General features: G+C 41.1%; 1 protein-coding gene across 27 annotated transcripts in view; it reads right to left on the reverse strand.

Annotated features, from left to right (window-relative positions):
- Nucleotides 1-15,442, reverse strand: part of CAMK2D (calcium/calmodulin dependent protein kinase II delta) — a 158,208-nt gene that overhangs the window by 86,672 nt on the left and 56,094 nt on the right. For all 27 annotated transcript variants that reach the window (XM_054203072.1, XM_054203070.1, XM_054203069.1 and 24 more), the window contains exon 3: nt 8,811-8,870. In XM_054203072.1, coding sequence (XP_054059047.1) covers nt 8,811-8,870 — 60 coding nt within the window. The remainder of the gene's footprint in view (nt 1-8,810; nt 8,871-15,442) is intronic.

A 15,442-nucleotide genomic window follows, 5' to 3' on the forward strand; every position in this document is an offset into this window, starting at 1 on the left:
TTATTGAGCATAAATTTACATAGTTAAGAATTTGTTTGATTTTTCACTGCATCAGGGAAGAACTGCATTATTACCTTTGAAGTCTGGATTAATATATTTTCGATGTAAAGAGTGAAACCTGAAATTAAGCTCAGAAAAAAAATACCGTGCTAAAGAACTACATCCGCCAAGCCTGAATAGGCCTGATTTTTATTCCATATTTGGTTTATACATTAACTTAACTAATGCCAGCCGAGCTACTCCTGACTTTGCCACACTAAGTCAAAAGAAATTCAGCCAGGATTTATTAAATCCACGTTTGCTGTATACTAATAGTGATTCTCTTCAGATTCTTGTGAATTTTTGCGAAGTCCCATGCACAAACTCGGTGAATATAAACCATAAAGGACACGATGTCTTGCATAAAGGACACAGAAAACCTGCATATCCTTAATTACTTTCTGTCCACGAAGGACAAGAGAATACGAAGTTTCTTATTCTTCCTCCCACATGAAGGATTTAGCAGCTTTTATGCTCCTGTTTTGTGTTACTGTGGGGAGACGTGAGAAAACCCTGAAACGCAGGCTTTTCCTCCTTTCCTCCCGGCGTACGGGTGCGCTCTTGAGCGAGTGAGCTGAAAGCAAGCAGGACGAGTCTGACGAGGAGCAGTGCCACGTTTGGGTGATACCAATTGCCTCCGCGATTTCTGAGACGTTCTCAAGCTCAACGGATGGCAACCAGAGCAGATCGCAAACAGACACCAACACATTTAGGAAACCGGCTTAGTGATTTGTCTCTTTTTTTCCTGGCGTCCCGGACTGTCCTGTATGTAACCTGCCTCTTGACCTGGTGCAAAGCCACCGTTCCTTGGAAAGATGCTGCTCCGCGCTCCCCTAGGCTGGTCCAGCTATAGCTCTGCATAGAAGAAAGACTTTTCTCCCCTCCAAATCGTGGTCGCTCAGGCTGGCCGGCAATGCCACAGCTCCACGGGAGGCTTGGCCAGCAGATCCGCACACAACCGGCTCAGGACTATTAGAGCTGCCATCCTGCTTTGGCAGTCCTGCTTACCTCGAAATATCCTGCCTCACAAAGCCATTCAGGGACAACCTGTCCTGTTGCCAAAAGGACTTCACTCTATCACCTGAAGGGCTGCCACATGTCAGTGAAATCTGCTGCGGCCTTCCGGGAAGGGCTGAAGACTCAGACTTGAGCCTGACGCCGTTGGCTAATGGATCCTTGTCTGCTCGCCGTATCTTATACACTGTCTATAAAGCAAAGGAGGAGACAGGAGCAGGCAGGGGATGATGTGCCGTAATGAAGCCAGTCGTGTTAGTGCTGCCACGTGAAAACCAGCAGATTTTGGTTATTTATGGTATCCTACTACACTGCACGTCCCATTTGGCTGCGTACAGCTTTTGACAAGCGAGAATGTAAAGCCAACAGGAGCCCTTCCAGTGCCTACAGAGCGAGACAGTGGAACTCTGATTTAGGAAAACACTACCCAAACACAGCACAAACCCTGCAAGAGCAAACTCAAACCGGAAAAAATCTCCACATTTTTACCAGGTTTCAATCAGCAGTTTTCCAGACTTGCATCATCAGGCTAATGCAGTTTTTATCATCCGTTGGGGACCTCATAAACCAAGATTACCAAAGCGGGCTCTAAATCAACATCAAAAGTAATAACAAGATGGTGTAACAGTTACACCATCAAAAATATGTGGATTGCTGGACTAGAAATCAGAGTGCTAAGTTACAACATTATGTAAAGTTAAAAGAGGACCAAGAAATCAAAGCTTACCAGAAGAAGATAAAGGCCAGAAAAAAGGGACAAGGACAGTGGATTTCTTGGTGAAGAGATGATTACTTTCCTTACAAATTTTCTTTCCAAATTTCTAAATGAACACATTGGAAGCATGAGTAGACGTAACAGCTGTGAAAGTAACAGTTACACAAGATGACCAATCCTTTGTGGGTATTTGTTCAGTAGAGGAGCTAAGCTTTTAATATAACTTGATGTGTAATCCTACAAAGAAAACGCACTCGGTTCTCCAAACAATAAGGCTTAACCTACATTTACATCTTTTCATTTCAAACTCTGTTGTGTTAGCAAGCTGTAATAAGCAAAAAAGAGGACACACCGATGTTGTTACGGTCATCTCATCGGGGTAAGAACCTGAGAAATGCAGCACTGAAAATCAGCCTGCCGTTAGGAGCTGCCGCAGCCCAGCACAAGCTGCTGGAGCTCTCTTTGCCTGGGAATTTCCCACCACCATGTAACAGAGGCAGCAGGCCAGATTACTCAAGAAATGCTGGGAAAGGAGAAAATACCAGTATTGCCAAAGACTGATCAGGAAGAAAGGACTCTCAGCCCCCCCAGAAAGTTTTCTTTCAAGTTCAGCTGATGGATTCTGCATCATTTTAATTCTCACCGACTGGTCCGGACTGACAACGCACAGAGTCCTGAGCAAGTACACCTCAACAGAGTACTCTTAGGCAAAGGAGGATATCCCATCGTCTTACTTTTGCGTCTTTATTAGGGTTTTTTTTTCCTCCTCTTAATATCCTGAGGCCACGAAGGAAACAGAATTCTGGTACCACTGCAGACAAGGATGTTTACATACTTCTAAAGTATTCCTGAGTAAGCACTTTTCTAACAAATAATTAATAGAGGTGAAACCCCTCCCTCCCATAAATAAGTTACATGCTCAAGTAGCTGTTGTTTGTAATTTTATGTTTATCCGAAGAATAAACATACAAGCCGAAATGAATATATGTTTTCTTTTAACCACAAAATTCAGCAGGGCTCGCTTTCCAGTACAGTTACTGTGATACAAAGAACTGAGGTGAGAAGAGGCAGAAATCACAACATAAGCAACAACTACTACTAAGGATAATCGTAGGTGAAAAGGATGAGGAAATCCTGTATTTTTTTTAAACAAACCTTCATATATACGTTACTTAAGTGGGAAGTGGAGATTTGAAAAAGGAGAGCAGGAAATACTATTTCTAATCCGCTTTCCTTTTAGGCATTTTTCCTACACCATTCATTAGGCATCATGACTACATAACTGGATGGAGAAATCATGGATTTCTTCACGTTAAACCAAAAAGAGAGAGACACTGAAAAAGGAATTAGCTATATTCAAAGCAGTGTCTGGACAGGGATACTCAGCCTTCCGAGTTAGCCTGGGACGACACTTCTACACGAAATGAAAACATCTTCTTCAAGGAAGATTTCCCTGACACTTCGGTCCTGGATAGAAACGCAACCAGTAAGGACTGTCCAGCCTCCTAAGCACTACGGAAACAGAACCATTACCGTTCAGTCTTTCTTCAGCAATATTTGGCTTTCCAAAAAGAACGGCCTGTACCTAATTCTGAATACGAGGAGTTCATACATCTTCAGTAGCAGACAGTTCTTAGGATAAAGCTTAACAAAAAATAAAATCCATGCTTTAAGTCAGAAAACATCATACCCCTAACTCAGTCTCATATTGTCATTGCCAAAAACCTAACTCCTATGTTTAACTTCATCACTACAGTCATGGTTTTTTTGCCTTTTTCTTGATAAATAACATTGTCTGGTTACCCCCGTAGAGCTCCTCAAATCACCCCCTTTACCTAGATCACGCTTACTGACATGTGGCTGCCAAAGCTCAGCGCAGCACTCCAGCAGTGACTTCTGTTGGCAGACACAAAATAAATACTATTTTCCTCTTTCTGATTCTTACTTCCACACGGCTGAGAATGGCACTTCCCCTGGGTGTTCCAGCATCCCAACGAGATTTGTGTTGAAGTAGTTATTTCCCGTCATCACAGGCTTTTCAAAATCGCTCTTTTCCAAGAGGCAGGCACTCCTCTTTGAAGACTGACACGCATTCTTTGTTCTTAGACCTGTGAGCTCCCATCTCTCGGCTGTAAACTCGCCTTAGTCCCAACCACATCGAATTGATACCACTTCGATTTTTTTTCTTTAAATCTGTTGATAATACTACTGAATGAGACTTCTTTAGAACTCCACCACACGTAATCCCGTCGCATAAGAACTACCGTCTTACATTTTTATTGTGGTTATCTGTTTTCCTAATATCGCTAATAAAGGACATGCTGGTTTTCCCTAATAAAAAAATTAGCACGTAATACAGCAGTAGAACAAATGCCTTACAGAAGGCAGTTGACGCTAGTAGCTAGATTCATGACTTCATTAAAAGGGTATCGAGGGCGCTTGGCAAGATCTGTTTCTACAAGAAATAAAACTGCTGCATCTAAAAAGCATTTTTCAAATGACCATATGCTTCTATAGGCTTAGCTAGGCATAGATGTGTGTATCCATACCAAGCAAGACAACATCTGTGAGTTATCATGGGTTGCTTCAATTCGTAAGGACGTGGAAGTGCCCAAGAGGCGGGTTTTGATTTAGTTAGCCTCCCTTCCTGACACCTGGCTAGCGAGAATGATCATCAGCAATTTAAATTTTCACCCATGAATTCAGAACTTGGTGCCCTACCCTAGTTCAAAATCGTTCTTTCAGTAGAAATGCCTCACAGATAATTTGGATGAAGAATTCATTTCCCTCTATACATACTGAAATGCTCTATTTGCGAGTGTTTGGTAGATATGTTGATTCCTGAAATAATAATCTGATGTCATAAATACTTCCAAAAAGGCAGCAGAAAATATGTTTGTTTCCTCTCAGGATTCTTTGTGTTTAACACTTTACAGCGACTACTGGAGAAGATTCAAATCAAGAACTGAAATGAAAATATCTTCACGTGTCTCCTTAATTCCCAAATTTCAGAGTGTTACCCTTTTGTAGAAAGCATTCTGATTTGGTCTTCTATTTTTTCCTATATGCTGTGCGTTTCCAAACCTTTTGTTCAATTTCTACATTAAAAAAAAATAAATATTAAAACACTTACATCCATTTTTAAAACTCCTCTGCCAATACCAGAGGAACTTCTGAAGTTTAGTACACGTGAATATAGGAGTAAAATTGAAAGTATTTTCTGAATGTCATCCTAAGTTTTCCTAACTGCATAATGACACTCATTAAATAAAACCATGATATATAAAATATAAATAAAACCATGGATGCAAAAATGGTATTGTTGGGAACCTAAGAATAGGTATATTGATTGTTAAAAAGTTTAGTTCTAAATTCTTTCTCATCCTCGTGAAATGACTAAATACTAAATATTTTTCTAGTTAGGCACTAATTGGACACCTACCTTGGCAATACAAAACCAGTGATCTGTAAATGTTTTTGATAATTCTCTATTTTCTCTGGAAAGATAATTGCAAAATATTTCCAGTGGTTTAGCATGTTTTTTTTAACTCCGTTTCTCTAAAGAAAAAAAAAAAATAATCTTGCTCATATGAAAACTACAATGTGTTTACTCAGGCTGAAATCTAAAAATGTGACTCACCACAGCTGTGCTGCTTTACTCTGACTGGAGGGAAAGCACGAAAAAGGTAACTAAAAAGGGGTTTTCACCCTAAAGTACCTGCTACAGTCTTAAGTCTTGAAAGATAATTAACCAAAGAGACCATACAACGCTCTAAAAAGGAGTACTATTACATTACGTGTTATTTTAGAAATAAAGTTAACCTGGAACCGAGACTTTTACACTAAGTCACTTTTAGAAGGGAGATTCAATCAAGCTAATTTGGAAGAATAAAGAAGCAGCCTAAAAGAAAAAAGAAAGGATTACTGAATTCTAACTTCAGCAATCTGCTGCCCTGCAACAAATCTGTAATTCAAAGAGGCAAGTAACTTAAAAAAAAAAAAAACTATGCCGGAGGAAAATAAAGAAAACCACTGAGATCATCTTTGAGAAACTGCCCAATCAATTAAACTAGATCTCTGCTTTCCTATACAGATCGCATTTGAAAAAAATGTTTTTTATATTTTTTTTCCCCTCAATTTTCTTAAATTATAAACACTTACTGTTAACAAGACTAGTTCCTTCCCAAGAAATTTTTTATTTTCTGGGCTATTAGAAATGAATCCGTAGCAGTGAATTCAGGAGAAAATGTAGATGAAAATCACGTATTCTCTATTCACGGACTTGTTAATATTTTTAAACGCGTGTACTCTTTGGCATACACACACTGCAAGTAAAATTTGTTTACAAGGGTTAATCTTTACCATTTTGAGACATATAAAGCACACTGCTCTCTGCTGTTCCTTACCCTGCTATACTTCCTTTTTCACTATTAGTGCTTTCTAGGGTGGTGCAGAATTACCCGGTAGAGATGACTTTTTAAAAAAAGGGATGTGACAGCGACCCAAGAATAAGAGAGTTCATCAGGTGCAGGCAGCGTGCCCCCAAAATGATTTTCGGGCTGGCCCTTAGCTGGCTGAGGGGACGGCTGCAGGAGAAGGGGGCAGAGCAGGACCCCATCGGAGCTGGGCTGCAGCCGGCGGCATGTGACCTCCTCCAGGGCAAAGGAGAAGGTTGGCACCTGGCTGGAGACCAGACGGCATGTAAACATCGAATCACAGAATGGGTTGGGTTGCAAGGGACCTTAAAGATCATCTCATTCCAACCCCCCTGCCACGGGCAGGGACATCCTCAACTAGACCAGGCTGCTCCAAGCCCCGTCCAGCCTGGCCTTGAACACCCCCAGGGACGGGGCAGCCACAGCTTCTCTGGGCAACCTGGGCGAGGGGCTCACCGCCCACACAGCAAGGAATTTCTTCCTGATATCTAATCTAAATCTACCCTCTTCCAGTTTGAAGCCATTACCCCTCATCCTATCACCACACGCCCTTGTAAAAAGTCCTTCTCCAGCTTTCCTGTAGACCTCCTTCAGATACATCAACCTCTTCGTCCTCATAGCTTACCTGATAGGGCTTCAGGGGCCTGTAATTATTCCCTTTGAAAACAGTTACCTTTCTAAGTTCACAAAAACCTTTTCTTGTTTTCAGACTGCATTTATGATCTTCCTTCAAGAGCAAAACCAGATACAAAGTGGCCTTCATTCCAGCAATTATGCAAACAAGGAGCTATTGTAACCGCACTAATTGGAACAGTTTTTTTCGGGCTGGCAGAAGAGCTGACAGTAGAAGCTGAATGATGACAGAATATAACGCCTGCTGCCAAACCCTGGCTTGTTAATTCATGAAAACTCTCTCTCAGGCAGATCTAGAAGGTGGCATCTTGCGTGAAACAGCAGAAGAATTTGTCTGTAACGCTTTGACTGAACCGCGCACCTTGGTGCAAGGAGCCGTGCATGGCACGTGTGCTGACCGACCGAACCCTACCTGCCTGTCACCAAAGCTGCCGTCGCCTGTTTGCATTTCAACTCGTAATGTTCACAAACTTAAACGCTGCACGTGGAATGGCTGGCCTGCCCCAGAGGACCTCGACGACATCCTCATATCGGTCCAAGCTACTCAACAAACCGAAGACATGCCATCGCATGAAATCAATTTAGACATTTGTTTCAACTGAGTTCTTCTGTGCGCTTCAGCTCTTCCACTTCATCAGTTTATTAATTGTTTTCTGCTCATCTTCCCCGGCTTGTTCAAACTCATAAATATACTCTAGTCACAGCCAGGCACAGGTAAAGGACTCTAGAGTCAGAGTAGCACCAGACGTGCAACCACTGCTTTCCATAGCTGCAGAAGAGCTGCTCTTCCTCCCCACAAGTTCTACGTTCCCTTGTCTTGCATCACTTTACAATGCAAAAATTTCGGCTGGGATAAAATAACACAGATAACACTATTCTTCCTCTTTACCCAAATTTGCATGTGAAACCTCTAAAGCTTTTGAGACTGCCTAAGAGAGCTTTTTCAGAGATTCCACACTTCGTTTTGAACTGTGGTACGTTTGTTTTCCATCTACGAATACTATTAAAAGGAAGGAGCTGATTCTTTCCCAGGCATGAAACAATTATATTAAGCCAAAAAATGTCACAAATACCAACACCTGCTAGTTAAAAATTAAAAGGAGAAAAAACTAACCAGAAGGAAGAGCAAGCAGGCTGCCAAGTGCTTTTGGAGTACCAAGCATACGCGTTTATTTAAAACATATAGCGGTAGTACTAGCTTTTCTGACTTTTAAGAATGTACGTGGGGAAAGAGGAACAAGATGGACAGGAATCCCCTCCCCATTCCGGAGAAGTTTCAGATACAGTAAATATTCTTGTGAGAGATACCCTTGGCATATAATTCAGTGTCCGAAAAACCCAGATACAACTCCTTAAAGATCAAGGTACTTCTCTGTTTCTACCGTTTCTAAAGCAAGGAAACAGGCACCCCACCTCCCCAAATATCTGTTTTTGCTTTCCATGAGTGCTTGAGTACAAATCATAAGGTTCTGGAAACAAAAGTAGCAGAGCTTTCTGCGTCTACCTATCTTTTCTACAGAAGAACAGAATCTCAAACACAAAATAAAACAGGATAAAATAAGCATCTCAGTAAAAACAACACTAACTCCATCGACATTGGTCTGTCTCATTTTGCAACATATGCTGTTAGATGAAATTCTTCTGCAGGTCTCAAAAAGTCATGAGCAGTACTGGAAATAACTCCTCCTACACACTGCTCAAAAAAAACCCCGAACACCTGGCGCAGACAGCTCATTGATGGCAGGGCAATGGCTCAAAGGAGATGAGAACAGTACGTGTTGCTTTAGGTGATCTACCGGGACATTACATCCCGCAGCAGAACTCGAAAGGAGCACCGCATTATAAAGAAATAGTCTTGCCTGGAGATATTTCCCCTTGACTTCTCTGAGCTGCTACTTGTGTCTGTTATTTTGTATTTCCCCCCCAATTTTCTAAACTGGTATCTACCGTATAAAGCAATTAAACGTTCCTACCAATATTGGGATGCTTCAAGAGGCGACAGATTCTAGCTTCTCTTTCCAGTTTCTGGTGATCTGCAATAAAGGAAAGCAGAAGAGTTGCTTTTAGTACAATGATTAACATAATTCAGTGTATTTGCTTTACAGAAGCAAAAAATCACATCATCTGATGGGATCTTTAAAAAATACTCCTTTATTTAGATCCATTAAGGTTTTACATTCAACCTGTTCGTAATATTGAATTAGGCTACTGCAGCGAACCGCTTCTTTGATGGACTACCACAGGCACCGTTTCATCAGAAAAATCAAGCTGCCGATTCACTGGGAAGAACAGGAAACAGTCATGCCATGACCTATAATTATCAGGCAATAAACCGCGTTACAACATTCATCAAGATAAAGACAACCTGAACCTCTAGCGGCACCTTAAATCCTATCTGTTCCCTGCTTTAATGATGCCTAGCGCACCAGGCAGACGGCTCGACGGAGTGCCAGCTCCCACCGCAGTTCCATGCCACAGCAACTTCCCATAACTCGCGACCAGCAGTTATTATTTCCCCAGCAGGGCTAATCTGTCTCTCGGGCTGATTATTCATTAACCTGAAGACACCCTGAACATGTAGGTCCAAGGTGTACCATCTGTTGGCTCCCCCTCTCCCGGCCGTTTGATTCTTTTTTTAACCTTTGGGGAGAGCAGCAGGCCGAAGGGCTCAACTTCTCCACCACCAAGCCTTGATGACACTTCTGGAAATAAAATATTACTACTTGCATCAAGCTCCATTTTACTTAAGCTGGTCTTTTTTTTCTTCTTCTGTTTTTTTTTTTTTTTTTTTTTTTCATGTAGCACACTTAGAATCATAGAATCGTTAGGGTCGGAAGGGACCTTAAAGATCATCTAGTTCCAACCCCCCTGCCACGGGCAGGGACACCCCCCACTGGATCAGGTTGCTCAGAGCCCCGTCCAGCCTGGCCTTAAAAACTTCCAGGGATGGGGTTCCAATGGGCAACCAGTGTCTCACCACTCTCACGGTGAAGAACTTCTTCCTAACGTCCAGTCTGAATCGACCCATCTCTAGTTTTAATCCATTCCCTCTAGTCCTGCCATTACCCGACACCCTAAAAAGTCCCTCCCCAGCTTTCTTGTAGGTCCCCTTAAGACACTGGAAGGCCACTGTAAGGTCTCCCTGGAGCCTTCTTTTCTCCAGACTGAACAACCCCAACTCTCTCAGTCTGTCCTCACAGGAGAGGTGCTTGTATAATATTTGCTCCAAACACCACTTTATAGTACTACTTTTGTTGTATTTTCATTAACATTAAGCAAGGTAGTACTTGTTTTATACAAAACATGAGAGAGTTGGAGGGGAATGCATACATTACTTATACTGGCAACACCCAAAGGTCTTCAGGTGTGTTAAAATGTCTAGTGTCAGGCAATATAAAACACACAAAGGTAACTCAGGCAATAAAATACGTAATTTGAAGATAATAAAAATAGCCAGCTACGGCCTACTGTAATCTTGTAATTTCAACTTCCAGCGCATTTATCCTTTCTGCAACATAATTTCTATGGCTGCTAAGAATATACTAAGGTTTTCTGGAGAGGTGGAAAAGCAGCCAATACAATTTTATAATATTAGCCAATAGCAGCCAATACAATTTTATAATATTAGCCAACTTTTGGGTATAGCATGCAGCCTTAGAGCGGAGAGACTCTTAGCAGCCAGCTCTGGGTCCGAAACATTCCGAACCAGCTCCTTAAAGCCAACCTCACACCAATCCGGGGGGAAGCGAGACAGACCAACCTATTTCACGTATACTTGGAAAGCAAACTCTTAAATCATATCAAATAGTAACAGAAGAGATAGATTAAGTCTCCGGCTCTCCTGACAGATCTTGACAACTTAATATCAAGTAATTGTCCTCAATTAACGAGCATTATTTTTTTTGGTAATTTACTCAATCCATCCAACTGTTCTAGGCATAATCAGTAAAGACTTCAGTAAGCACAATTAATGATGTCAACAGAGAGGTCATCGTCAAACAGCAATGAATTTGAACGCAAGAAGTGCTGTAGAAATTATAGTTGTTCAACTGCAACAATAAAATTAGGACAACTTCAAGAAACAGGGGAGGGAGGGACGCGTGGTCGTTATCCACCTAATTCTGTGTGTTAAACCCAAGCGAATCTGTATTTGTGACATGAGTATCCCTTCCAGCAGAAGGGATGCTAGGGGAGGGATGCCAAAGCCCTGCTCCAAGAGGAACAGAGTACCAGGTTTCACACACAAACTGGCTGGCGAGGCACCAACACAGACCTGAGGTGTAAAGAAAAACATCAAAAAAGGAAAAAAAAAAAAAAAAAAAAAGGTGAAAAGAAGCAGTAACCATAACCGGACTGCTCGGAGACATCATTTTTTGCAGAAAATATAAGCAGCATTTGTATAGGGCCTTTTCATGAATCGAAAGGGAATCTAAATCAGAGAAACACTGACTGCAAGAATAAAAAGACAGCAAAGATTTTATTGGGTATGAACGTCAAGGGAACATCAAAATATCTTGGACACAGCTGTCAGGAACACTTAAATGTTGTAATAACAAAAAAAGGAAACACAAGGACATTGACAGAGAAATATATAGTGTAAAACTAAACATAAAGGCACATTATTTACTTTTACATTCTCTGCAAGTAAAAGAGATTTCCAAAGTCAAATAATGATAAAATAGGCACCGATTCAGTAGGAGAGATCACGGCAAACACATGGAGTTCTGCTGCTCTAGCAATTCTCTCTATAATAATGGGAAAAAACAGCCGCAATGCAAAATGTCAGCCTCTACAGGCAGAATTATTAAAAAAAAAAAAAAAATACAGAAACATACAGCAAATATACTTCCTCAGAGAAATCCAAGTACTTGGTTTCTATATTGCAAACCTGACCTGAATAAGCGTCACAAATTTTCCAAATTACAGATTTTGGAAAATCTGTTTGGGATGTAAAAAATACGCTACAATTGAAATACAGCGCTTTAACTCTTAAATAAAATTATCACGTGTCACAACAATTGCGTGGTAAGCTTAGTTCTGAAAACACTAAGAAATGAACAAGTTTAGAAAAAGTTGCTACGGATGACAACTCTGAGAGTCAATAATTTAGCATCAGATGTTAAAAGAAAAGTTGCAAAGCTTAATCCTTCCTGTAAAGTATCTAGATAGTTAGGTACGTATGTTTAGGGAAACTGTAACAACAGATTTAAAGTAAAATATAAAAAGTAAACCCCATCTTTAAAACAGTCAGCACGTCAGGTTTGTAAAATGCTTTTTAAAATCTGGAGGAAAAAACATGAAACTTCATCACTTTTTCTAGAATTCCTACTTCCCAATATTTTCAGTCAACTTAAACAATAAGAACAACTGAATCAATTCTACCTACGTTAATAGTTGGGATTATTTTTATGCTCTTTTAAGAAGTGTGCAGTCTGCTGCCCAGAGGTACGGTTCGTCAGCTAGTCACCGCTTGGCAACAACCATCGCAATTCCCCGGCAGGCCTCAAAGCCTGCGCCACCTGCACGAGAAAATTTGTCAGCTTAACCCTCTTCCGTGTTTACTTTATTGCTATTTAAAAAAAAAAAAAAAAAAAAAAAAAGAAAAAAGAAAGAAGAGTTAATTTTAAATTTCAGAAATCCAAAATATTAAAAAAAAAATAATTAAAAAATCAGCAAGATAAGTGCAAAGTCCCTTTGTAAACTTGAACTCTCCCACCGAGGTTTTATATTAAGATTTTTAAATTCAAGTTGCAGCAGGTTTGAAACCCAAGCACGGACGTATTCGGTTACAGCTTCTTGATGCCCCTCAGCTTGGGCCGTAACTTAATCACAGGCTCACCAATCGCCGTATTACACCCAGCACACAGGCAGACGATCTGAAACACAAACTGAACTAAGCCTGGTTTAGAAGAAACATGGAAATATGATCGGTGTCTCGGGGAAAAAAATAATAATAAAAATCAAGGAACTGTTGGTCATTTGGCACAAGACGCGTGTCTCCGGTGCAGTGCTTTAAAAGGCTGTTCTGTACCACTTCCATCTGTCTCAGGATTAGCCAGCACAGCTAGAAACCTGGAACGGGCCTGAGAGTCTTCTACGAAACGCCAAATTCATCCTATGTCGACTCTTCAGGAATAACACGGATAGAACCACGCACTTCATCTCCGACCTTGAATATAAACACTTGACATTTCTTTGCTATTATTTGCTATACCACAGCTTCCGAACTGATATCGTATACATCTCTCTCATATATGTAACTGATATCTCATGTATATCATATATTTTATACATATATTTCACACACACTAAACATTTTCATCAATTGTTTAACTGGTATCATACTAGAGCGAGCCGGCGGGGACCACCCGGGCAAGGCAATCTCAACTACCAACCCATACAGCGCGTGACAAACATGACAGAAAACTTCCGCCTGATGGACAGGCAGTAAATTAAACAAGGCGAAAAAAAAGCCGGACAAGTAAATATGACTTCACAATTTACTAGGGGAAATAAACTCTCAAATGACAGCGCATGAACTAGATGGAGCTCTTTCATTTAACCAAAACCAACTTACCGAGCGTCAACCTGCAAGATTCTGGCAGCCCTTGGCTCCCACTGATGTCACTGAGATTTTAGCATCAAAGTGCATAAAAAAAATAAAGGGTATCTGCACACGTTCGTGTACTGAAATTCTTTGAATCGACGGCCACCATAACCAAACAACACACTTCATTTATTCGGCTACGTAAATTCTTCTTGTTTACTGCTTCATATTGCTAACTCGGATGCTTCAGCTAGTAAACTGCTCTGAAAAAAATACATTTCCATCATAAATTAATACTGTTTCTTAGAGACAAAGCTTTGCATTGTAAGGCCTGCCAATTAAAAGCACCTAGTGAATACAATCGTTACTCACGCTTTCAGCTCAGGCGTCCAAGCAAGGACATGCCCCGCGTGCCGTATGCCCACAGTATTCCCTCAGAGGCAGCTGTGCCTGTGGAGACGGCTTCAGAGTGTGCCGTAAAACAGGGGAATAATTCACAAAACCATCACGTTCTAGCAAAAGCATAAGGAGCAGGCCGTGCTGAGACTGGGTTCACGTTCAGCTCTTGTTTACAGACATAACAGTGTGCTCAAATAACTGGAGCCGAATGTTTCCAGGTATGAAGACAGGCTGAATTGTTATCGCATGATTTAAGAACAATAACCGCACTGATTAAAAAAGCACGCCTGATATTTTTGTAAGTCGCAATAAAAACATCTTCCTCAGATATGCACTGCCATATATGAAGGTTACCTCATCATTGTTGTTATTGACTGCGTAATATTCCCAGATTTTCACCCCAAACGTAACTAGCGTAGCACCAACGAGGTGGTATCTGGTGTCATGTAAATTGTAACACCGAGCTCTCTGCATTTACCTCATGAAGTTGCTTGTGTCAGAGTAGTTGTTATGATACCCATTATAAAAGGAAACGCTAAGTGAATGGAGATACCTCACACCATGCCCATGGTGCCATGAAGCAGCAGAAAGAGCATTACGTATTCCCTGAGCCAAGGATTTAAGTGGACATTAAGATCCAGAGGATGACAGCGGCACTTCCAAAGAAATACAGCGATCCTTAGCGTTGTTCGAGGAGTGTCAGAAACCTTCTGAGTAAGTTGTACATAAGTTTTTTTGGGGGGGAACCAAATGCGAATGTAACCTCGTGGGGTACCCAAGATGACAACTCGCCTTTAAAGTCTGCACGTTTTTTCTACGTATTTGAGGAATTACTGTGTTCCTTCCTTCCTCTGCTCAGCTTATTTACCAAGCACATCCAACTGCACAGGCTGGAGACAAATATCTATTTCTGTTACCCTGTTTTCAGCCAGGTTTCAATTACTGGCCATCCGAAGGTGAATGTCAAAGGGCAGTTCAAACCGAAATACTTCCAGCGCTCAGCTCCCAAACATCCGAAGCGGGAGAAGGTGTGTCGCTGCACTCGGAGTCGATTAGGAAAGAAGCGTCCTGCCGCGAGGAATACAGCCAGAGAAATTACCCCGCGGGCGGCAAAATCCCAGGAACGCTGAGAAAGTTTGAGACAGCATATCTAGCGCAGAACGTTTATGCTCCAACAGTACTCAGAGGAAAATTCAACAGTAGGTCACTTACTAAAACCAAAAAGTTAATTCCTCTCGTAATTCATCAGCTAAAACTGTGTTCACCTGTCAGCATGAACAGGGAAAAATGATAATCAGTAAGAGGAAGCCAAGCTTTAAAGCCAAACATACAATAAGAACAGAATATGCAAGTATATTTATATACTTGCTTCCTTTGCTCTCATTTAATCACCTATACTTCATTACCGACAGGTCTCCTACACTGCCTACACCAGAAGCTGCAAGAAAATTAAACGAAAAATACAAATAAGAAGCTCAAAGAGCAGCAAAGCAAACGCAGAAGGAGGAAGGCTCTATAAATTCTAGATTGTCTTAGGAAAGCAAGTCTCCCTTTGTGAACAATGGCATCTGTCACAGCAACAGTCAGTTATCAAGATCGGAAAAAGATCACAGCCTGTGAAACACTGATACAATCTGGAAGAAGGTAGCAATGAGAATA

The sequence above is a fragment of the Rissa tridactyla genome, chromosome 5 (genome assembly GCF_028500815.1).
Source record: "Rissa tridactyla isolate bRisTri1 chromosome 5, bRisTri1.patW.cur.20221130, whole genome shotgun sequence".
Lineage (NCBI taxonomy): Eukaryota > Metazoa > Chordata > Aves > Charadriiformes > Laridae > Rissa > Rissa tridactyla.